The sequence below is a fragment of the Sinohyriopsis cumingii genome, chromosome 5, assembly GCF_028554795.1.
Source record: "Sinohyriopsis cumingii isolate HCF-2022 chromosome 5, ASM2855479v2, whole genome shotgun sequence".
NCBI classification, from domain to species: domain Eukaryota; kingdom Metazoa; phylum Mollusca; class Bivalvia; order Unionida; family Unionidae; genus Sinohyriopsis; species Sinohyriopsis cumingii.
This window is the reverse complement of record NC_142965.1, coordinates 125,737,719-125,747,801: the sequence shown is the minus strand read 5'-3', so window position 1 is coordinate 125,747,801 and position 10,083 is coordinate 125,737,719. Positions and strand designations below refer to the sequence as shown.

General features: G+C 35.4%; 1 protein-coding gene across 1 annotated transcript; it reads left to right on the top strand.

The window, feature by feature from the left end:
* Nucleotides 1-2,153: 2,153 nt before the first annotated feature.
* On the top strand, nucleotides 2,154-8,941 carry LOC149800135 (toll-like receptor 4). Its single transcript, XM_089957196.1, has 2 exons — nucleotides 2,154-2,232; nucleotides 4,782-8,941. Exon 2 carries the CDS (start codon nucleotides 4,782-4,784, stop codon nucleotides 7,518-7,520), a length of 2,739 nt encoding a protein of 912 aa, XP_089813322.1. The 5' UTR covers nucleotides 2,154-2,232; the 3' UTR covers nucleotides 7,521-8,941.
* Nucleotides 8,942-10,083: the final 1,142 nt, after the last annotated feature.

Sequence of the window (10,083 nt, the reverse complement as noted above, 5' to 3'; positions counted from 1 at the left end):
CATTGCAGACATCGTAGCGATATGACTGAAAAATTGTTAAAGCTACGTTAAAAATCCAAATCACATCACATCACATCACATATAATTTAAACAACTTTGAATGAAATCATCTTGAAATATTGACCTTTAAAGTTTGGACAAATGATTCAGATGTGACATACATTTTGGACAAAGACACCAAACAGACTATAAAAGTTGCATCTCAACAGATGGTTTCATAATGTATACAATCGTCAACATTGAGAGAAATTTCTGTTGGAAAAAAAAAATCTACTGTCACGAATTTCTTGAGGAATTCTCGTGCATTTAGCGAGTTTGCAGTCGTCAACTAGATGAGCATTGTTGAGACCACTTCGGCCTCTTGTTAGCTATTATCGTCGAGTACTTGCATGACCATAGTCAGAATATACCTCCCCATTTGTTTGTACCCCCTTTTAGATTTAAAAAAAACAACAACCGATAGGCTCTAATTTGATAAAAGATGCATAAAGCTTTGTTCATTTATTCATTTATAATTTCAAACCTGATTATGCCCAGGGGAGCCTTAACACCGTTATCGTCTGCGCGTTTCATTCCAAACAGAGTAAGCCCTAGTGGCCGAGTGGTCTAAAGCGCTCACCGTTACGGATCACTGCCAGCTCACCTCTGTCTCCGTGGGTTCGAGTCTTGGGCTCGCCCATTGTGGGTATTTGAGAAAGCTTGCCGGTAGCTTCTCGTGGGTCGGTTGTTCTTTCCGGGTTCTTCCTCCACCATTTATACTGGCCGTTATGTATAGCCTATCTTGTGCTGAAAATGGCGGTAAACCCAACAACAACAACAACAACTTTCCAAACGGTAATTTTCAGTGTAAAAGACAAACTTGCTTTTCCAGTCATTTCCAGTTCTTGGACAAGTTCATTCTCTGCAGAGGACTACTTGTATACAATATCGAAACAAGTAAAGGAAAAGAATGACAACTAAAAATGTGTCTTTCGCGTGGATATAACAAGAGGTGTAATTGCCATGCTCATCTGTACAAAGTGATATAACTCTAACTCTCAACTTTACTGTAATTTGCGGAATTATACGGCCTTTACCGAATTGGATGAACAACGTCAGTATGTTACCTGAGGAAAATAAACTAGCCCATAGTGTACGCAATGTGGATCTGTGTAAACACTGAAAGTCCGTTAAGCATGAAAAGCACCAAATATGTCAGTGTTAGGGCCATCCTGGTCACAGTGAGGTTAGAAATTTTAAATTAATGAATTAATTGACTAAGTTCTGTATACATTTTATCACATTAAAGATTTGAAATCGGTGTTGGGGTGGGTACAAACAAACTGGGAGGTGTAGTCAGACTATAACAAAGAATCAATCTTGCCTATACTGCCAATCTGAATGTATCCAATTCATCACCCTGTTTATCTAGCACCCAAACCACAACATTAAAATATGTTGATCTTTTTCGTTACACAAAATTCTCAATTAATCGTCTCTATCAGATTAAGATCAATGAATATGGCAAAACACGTGGAATAAACACGAAATGAACCGATTGATGTAAATTCGATCAATTCATTTTGTGAAATCTTACATATTCGTTGCAGGAATTTTCTTTATAGGCATGTTCATGACATGCCTGTGTGCTTACAGAAATAGAGAGAGGAAGAAGAAACAAAATCAACATTTACTAACGAGACGAGTGAGTAGATTAAACGATTTTATCACCGCTAATACGAATTCTACTTTCTTCAATATCTCATAAGGAAATATTAAATGAAAGAAAGAGTGTCATCGGTAAACGATAAAAACGCGTAGAATTACACATAAATGCTCAGGATAGGACAATTTTAATATTATTTCAATCGAGGCCTCAACATTAGAAGATATACTAAGTAATTAATTGCATTTAAGCACTAGCGGCTTGGTCAAGTTTCGATTGTTCCAGGAAAAGGATGTAGCTTAATCAAATAATATAGCATTTAAGATTTTTGAAAGGTTGACGTAACAATAATATGATCATTTGCATCGCAAAAGGGTATTTCCTTAGAATCACAAGTCACTGAATCAGATAATTTTCAGAACAATGGCCGGAATATTATTTATAACATTTACTTAATTATGTACCGCCCTAGTCGTCATGATCTCTGTTAACATTTAAGTTTAGTTTCATTACTTTGCACATCTCTGCGATGTGAAACATCCATCTCAAACATAGCGCCTTTTAATTGGAGTAACGGAGATTACAAGGTAAGATATTTTGTATATTATATTGTATTTGAACATGTGTTTTAATGTGCATGGTCAGCGCAATTTCACTATTCAAAGCGAGTAATATTCAGTACATTTAACAGTTACTCAGGCCTGGATATTTTGAACTTTATGTGTTGACTAAATCAATCAGACGCGAATACTATGCAGCTGGAAAGTAACTTTGCACCAGCTAGAAGTGTAAACAGGTAAACAGGTGATAGTTTTATGATATCCACTTTGGATTGATACACGATAGGTTTATTCACAGTTTCCAAGACTTGTAGGTTTCGGGCGATTTGAGCATATAGGGGACTTTTGTTCAGAAAGCCCGATTGCGATTCCCGATACATGATGGAAGCTGATGAGCCATATAAGTGATGCAGGATTTCGCAATAATGTAAGATTTCTTGCTGAAATGCTTGAAATCTTAAAAATAATGTGGCCATCATTTAGATATAATTAATAAAAGTTTAAACGTATTTTAAAAAAAGAAAACAAAACTGCACAAAAGAGTAATATCGGGCGAATGTCGAAAACCCCTTTACAACATACCTTGCAGGCTATTGGCGCATATTCCCGTACCCACTATAGCAATAATGGGAGTTGGGATCATAACCAAAACATATAACAAGATTAAGCATATTTAGTGTTTGAAATTTTAATAATCTTGGCATGTTTACATACTTGACAATGAGTACAGGAAATTTTCAAATCGGACAAAGTCCAAAATGTTCCTGAGCGAAAAAGAGAAAAACAGAAAAAAAATGAAAGAGGAAAAGAGTTTTGAAATGAAAAGCAAAAATATAGGGGTATTAAAAGATGATAATATTTTGAAAATGTGGTGACGTGGCCCTTAATAACTAACAAGTGTAGAGCTAAATAAAATAAGCGGCAGAGGGCCACATCTTTAACCTCCGTCCGGGGCGGCATTTTATGTCAGTGGGCCACTGCCTTGCAGAATTGTACACTATTGTATCTTAGCCACATGTCCTAAACAACATTTTAGTTGTGCGATTGTCCAGTTCATAGTTTCTACATTTTCCAGTTTCCAATATGAACAATACAGTCAAATTTTAGCTGGCGATAATCTGAATCCCGATGTCCGATTTATAAACCAGTTGATTGCCTATCATATCTATACAATAATGCAAGCAGTTTAAAAGAAGAAGGACTCCATACACATCACTAACTATCAGTGGCGTATCTGTACTTTAGTGAAACATTTATTTATTCCAATCACGTAAAAAAAGCCATTCTTTTCTCAGTTAACTTTTGTATTCAAAAGGCTTTTATTTCAACGCACCATGTTCGCAGTTACAGCGAAACAACTATGGATTGATGGTTAGTAGTAATACGGTTATGAATGAAAATCTGATGAGGACGGTATGTAAGGACAAACGATACGTTAAACTTGTCGGGTAAGGGTAGTCTTTTAGAAAAAGAATATTGCATTAGCCCAGGACTGCATTATTGTAACCAGCAACTAGCTCCGGGAGTGGGGCTATCCTGTATATATATATATATATATACCAGACAAAACGGAAAATGCTATCCCTGAATTATATAGAAGATTGCTTGATAATATTATCAAGTATTCTTCTATAGAATCCAGGGATAACACTTTCCCTTCTGTCTGGTGTATATTTATAAATCTCTATAATTAATCCTATATACCTTAATTTCTTTCATAGGAATAGGAATGAATGACTGTGTAGACAGATGAGAATAGATTAATAGGTCCTCATGCGTGCGTGTTTGTTACACACGAGGGCATATAACACCGATTCTGTTGCATCATTTTAATGGTGATGAGTGCTTAGTCGTGATTGAATATGGACTGGTGTATAGAGGCAAGCCGGTGGGTGCCGTTTACCCGCGGACCTGGATACGAATATCCGTAGAGTACTAACTGAACATTCTCTAACATGTATGATATCAGCATTTGTATTATATATATATATATATATATATATATATATATATATATATATATATATATATATATATATATATATATATCCTCGCCCAACGCCATCGGTTTAGGGGTATTTTCATGAGGCTAAGAAGAAAACCAGTATAAAAAAGCTATAAATGTAGTCAGGATTATTCATCCCTGCCAGAAAAAGGTTGCAAATATAAAATTCGAAATAAGCTTTCTGGAGAATCTTGATATATGTTTTTAGATATTTCACGTGCAGGAGCAGATGTAACTAACCAGGATCCATGAAACCCACCCACCCAACCATACACACAAACACACACACACGCGCGCGTACACACGCCCCTACTCCTTGCTTTGCTGCAGGTGTAGACGCTTTCATGATCTTTAAATTATGTTTACTCAACTATTCGTCTTTAAACAAGTCAGTTTAAGAAGCAAGATTAAAACTCTGATTTCGTTCAGATTGATATATAAATATCATGGATTTTCGTTACGTGCATGCGGAATATAATACATGTCTTATATGCTTTATGTCAGTTAAACAGCACTCATATTTTCCATCTTCTCGTGTTTCACATTCTACGTTAAAATCTTATTCCTTCAGATGGAGTTAATCATAGTTCTTGGGTGGCTGCTCAGCACAACAACTGGGGAAAAGACAACGCCTATTCAGCCTGTATACTCATCATGTGTCAGTAGTGTTCCATGCAAATGTACGAGGGACATTGTGAATCGCCTGATAGTGGACTGCTCCAAAATGAACCTAACAGAGATTCCAAAAATGCCAGACGATACTGTGTTCCTTTCCTTGAACGAAAACGAAATAACATTGATAGATAAAAGACAATTTTCCAACCTTCCAAATCTGTTATCGTTAGATCTGTCAAACAACTCTATACAGAAGATTGACCGTGATGGATTTCAAGGACTGGTGAACTTGCGACGTCTTGACTTCAATTATAATGATGTTCCATTAACAGCCAGAGGCTTTGAACCAGGTGTATTCCGATCGCTGATGAACCTTTGCTATCTTAACATCCAAAATGCCCATCCAAGGTCAGACAACCCTTATCCTGATGAAACCTTTGCTGATTTGATATCATTGACCACATTGAAAATTGATGGTAAAGAGAACGCCATATTTGGAGCAGGGTTTTCAAAGCTCCAAAGTCTTTACATGCTTAAATTGTCAAGTGAAAAATGCAATATGAATGTAGTACATAACAACACGTTTGCAAATCTAATTTTCTTGACTGTTTTAGATATATCCCACTGTTCCATCCATACGATTGAACCTGGTGCATTGATTCCCTTAAGACAACTTCAATATTTAGATATTTCGTACAATGTAGCTCTTGGTTTAGATGGATTGCGGAACACCACATTCGGGCTCATCAATGGCTCAATATCCGTTTTGAAAGCCAACAAACTTTATCCAAGTTTCCATCTGAGTGTTCAACTCAACAACAAACATTTAGAATTTTTAAATCAAACAAATATCAAGGAATTATATCTGGATGAAAATCAAATCGAGCTAATTGACAGCGACTGCGACAATGTTTGTCCAAAATCTCTGGAAAAATTGTCTGTTATCGAAAACAAATTTACGTTCGGTTATTATATCTTTCAGGCTTACAGCTGCAAAAGTTTGAAAATTTTCAATGGTGGCTATCAGCACATATCACATATCCCATACACAGAAGCAATCAAGACAGAGCATGTCGGAAGACCTATTGAGGATTTTCCACTTATAGCCAATTTTGAAAGTTGTGAACATGAAATAAATAAAACAATCTGCGTTGACAAGAATGATGAGCATATTCGTGACTTCTTGTCTTATAGCAACATATCCGGTGACCGTAAATCTACAGAACATTCAAAGAGTATGCCATCCAACATGCAAAGCATAAGCTTACCAAAGGATAATAGTGAAGAAGAGAACATCAATAGCACATATGTTTCTGTAAAAAACACTGACCTTAGCGTACCAAGAATTTCATACAATGTTCCACCCAAGTTGGAAGAGTTTAATTTTCAATTTGCAGATTTGAGATACGAGATACCGAAATTAGAATTTAGAAATAGTTCCGTAAAGTTTATAAATATCTCAGGAAATTCCTTCTATAAATTAACAGGGCCGTTGGTGGGGGTGGAAAAAGTTGAGACTTTAGATGTTTCTGATAATTTATGTTCAAATGTCAGCGATAGGTTTTTTGAAAACTTTATTAATCTCGAATCGCTCTTTCTTGGAGATAATTTACTTGGCCTAATTTTGACGAAAGATAGTGACGGAAGAATTTTAGGAAACTTAAGTAATCTTAGAACATTGGTATTGTCAAATAATCAAATAACATCACTTCCATTCCAGCTATTTGCAGGACTTCAAAGTCTAGAATATTTGGATATAAGTCGGAATTATCTTCAGACATTCAACATCAATATGGATCGAATGAAGATCACTTACCTAAATATAAACCGAAACCTACTGAGTTCTCTTCCAGCTAATGTACGAATGCAACTGACTCATCGGGCCGATTTTAACAATTTGACGATTGATTTGACAGATAATCCATTTCAATGTGATTGTAGTTCATTGAAATTCATGAAATGGATATACCATGAAAAGAGTCGAATACTATTTATTGGCTTTGAAACTTACACTTGCAACGCAAATGACAATGAACAGTCGTTCATCATCTTAGGTAACCTAATTTGGGAATTTGAGAAAAGGTGTGCAAACTACACTGTAGCTATCTGGATATTGTCTATTATCATGATTCTATTTGTCGTTGTACTTGTAGCGGGAATGATGTATCGGTACCGATGGAAACTTCGATACCTTTACTATATGACCAGGAGGAGATACAGAGGTTACAATGGGCTATTTGACAATGACAGAGAAAACTACCAGTTTGATGCGTTTTTATCCTATGCAGACAACAACCTAAGATTTGTAAAATTCACACTTCTTCCAAAGGTGGAGTCCGATGGTGTTCATCTGTGCATTCATCACCGTGATTTTCTGCCCGGGGATGAAATAGCCGCTAATATAGCCAACGCCATCCATCGCAGCAGAAAGACAGTAGTTCTGCTCGATGATGACTTTCTTAGTAGCTACTGGTGTATGTACGAACTAAACATGGCTAGAATGGAAAGCGTTTACTCTAGAAAAGGAGAAAACATCCTTATTGTCCTTCTCAAGGAAGGGGTAGACCGAACCAAACTTCCACTAGAGGTAATCGACCTCATTCACAAAAATACTTACATAGAACTTCCAGAAGTTATTATAGACGCAGATATCTCAGATATTTGTCGTAGACTAAGAGACACCCTGATAGACTGATATGAAATGAAATTGTCGCTGATTCATGCTAGATGAAAAGCAAATACAGGGGCTTGTCCTCCGTTGTTTCCAAGATTGTATAAAATTAGTTAACTACTTTTTGTAGTGAATGAGATATTACTTTGCATATGTTTTGCATAAGAGGAAGTGTGTATTTTCTCCAAATTAGTATATGGATGGATTTTGGTTTGCTGTTAACAGAGTAAATGTTGTCGAAACAATCATATATATTGTTTTCTTCCTCTTGGTAATCCAAATTTATACAGTTTCTAATTATAAACGATATTTATACAAAATGATAAGCTTCATAATTATCAGTATCCAGAGTGACAAGAAAGTTCCGAAAGCAGCCAAAGCTACCAAGGTAGTCACCCGTGTATGAATTAAATATTTCACATAGCATCGTTAGATATATAAATGGACGTGTGCTTAGCAAAATATATGTAATGCACACTTAAAAAACAATAACTGTCGAGACATGAAACCCCTCGTTGAAGCGTGGCATTCCTCATATAGATCTAATCGGATACACAATAATACTGGCTCTGTATTTTATATAAAGGACACCCATACCCGACTAATTACTTCTTGAAGGATGCTCTTTCATCAGACTCAAACTATTGCTAGTGTACAGTGGCATCGGAACACATCCTTGTAGAGTGCATCGACTTCAACCATATGAGACTGAAATGTCCTTTTGTTTTTTTAAAGTTAACTCATTGAAATAGTTTGGTTATGTCCCACCAGACAAAAAATAGACTATATAAAAGACCTTCTACAATTGATAACACTGAAACATCTTTAATATATTGAAAGTGGATAGAGCATAAACTACTTTCGTTGACACTAATCTTGAGAGTGACGATTCTCGTGTTGTCTTTTTTCCCCCAGGCAAAACAAAAACAAAATAGCAAAGTCCAGATGTCTGTGCCAAATGACTCTTAATTATTCAGAAAGAAGTAATTAAGTTTTCAACATGGAATCTGCGCACGGTTTAAACCGTTTTACTTAGTTTTCTGTTTTATAACTGTAAAATATTTGTTTTTATTAAATGATAGACGTCACAAATCATGGTGCATCAATTGCAATTCGGGTCTTTCCGACCGTTTGTATTAATTTGATCGTCAAAACAATTAATGCCCAGACTGATTTTCCAGTTTTGTTGTAGCATTAAACTTGAGGCCGGCAATGAGACATCTTGCTTTGTTTCCACTAGACTAGAAACTTTCTGTGACGTTATTATTAAGAACGCTCATGACGAGTTCAGTAAGAGCGTACAGACAGAAGTGTGTCACAGAGACTTCGTGGAAGAGAGAAACGAAACTAAGAAATCTCACTAAAAATAAATAAAGCACATTCAAATGGCAAATGATTTTAAATTCCTTACTGGTTTTAGACGAAAATATAGCGATGATCTACTGATCAACTGCATATATATATATATATATATATATATATATATATATATATATATATATATATATATATATATATAAAGAGAGAGAGAGAGAGAGAGAGAGAGAGAGAGAGAGAGAGAGAGCGGTAGAAGACGGAGATGTATGTTTCACACTTTATACCGGATATATTTCGTGGTTTGGTACCAAAACAAATATCTTTTAATGGTTTGTTGATTTGCTTTTAATATTACGGCAAGATGAAATTATGGTACACAAACTTGAACTGTTCTACTTATCTATAATAATCGTAAAAATATTTTATTTATTTGATTTTGTTTTTTGATTTCCCAGTGCATATATTGTAATGTGCTACATTGTATATCACCTCTTATACTGTCGCTTGTATCCTGCTAAATAAAGTATATGTTATACCAAGCAGAGATGTACACATGTGTATCCAAGCCACTTTTTCTGAATAATATTTGACCTTTCCTCTGTCCTTATTGATATATTCTAGATTGTTCACTGTCTAATATAAATAATGCAGCAAAGAGCGGCATATGTAATTATGTGGGACGACAATATTTTAGTACTTATTATTAGTTACTACAATAGGTAGAACAATATTAATTCCTGGTGTTTGTTTTTACTGTTTCGGTCTATGACTACTGTGAGCTTTTAAAATGACACTTAATTTTATCTCAGCATGTGGAAGAATATATATATATATATATATATATATATATATATATATATATATATATATATATATATATATATATATATAAATTATCAGCTTAAGTATATACAAATCAAGCTGATTATAATATTATTTTTCAAATTAAAACTCTCCCAATTGATTTTTAGAAAGCCACGGGAGTAGTATAGGGGGCCACTATAGCCTCAATGGGAATTAGAATTACAGAACCCCCCTGGGCCACTCTAGCCTCAATGGAAATTTAACATGGAGAAAAACCCTGGGCCACTATAGCCTCAAGGGAAATTGAACATGGAGAAAAACTCATGGGCCACTCTAGCCTCAAGGGAAATTGAACATGGAGAAAAAAACCTGGGCCACTCTAGCCTCAAGGGAAATTGAACATGGAGAAAAAACCCTGGGCCACTCTAGCGACAAGGGGAATTGAACATGGGAATAGAGTGTGGGT

Bases quoted from the DNA above. Each gene is read 5' to 3' on its own strand.
- LOC149800135 (XM_089957196.1), top strand. From the start codon at position 4,782: ATGGAGTTAATCATAGTTCTTGGGTGGCTGCTCAGCACAACAACTGGG.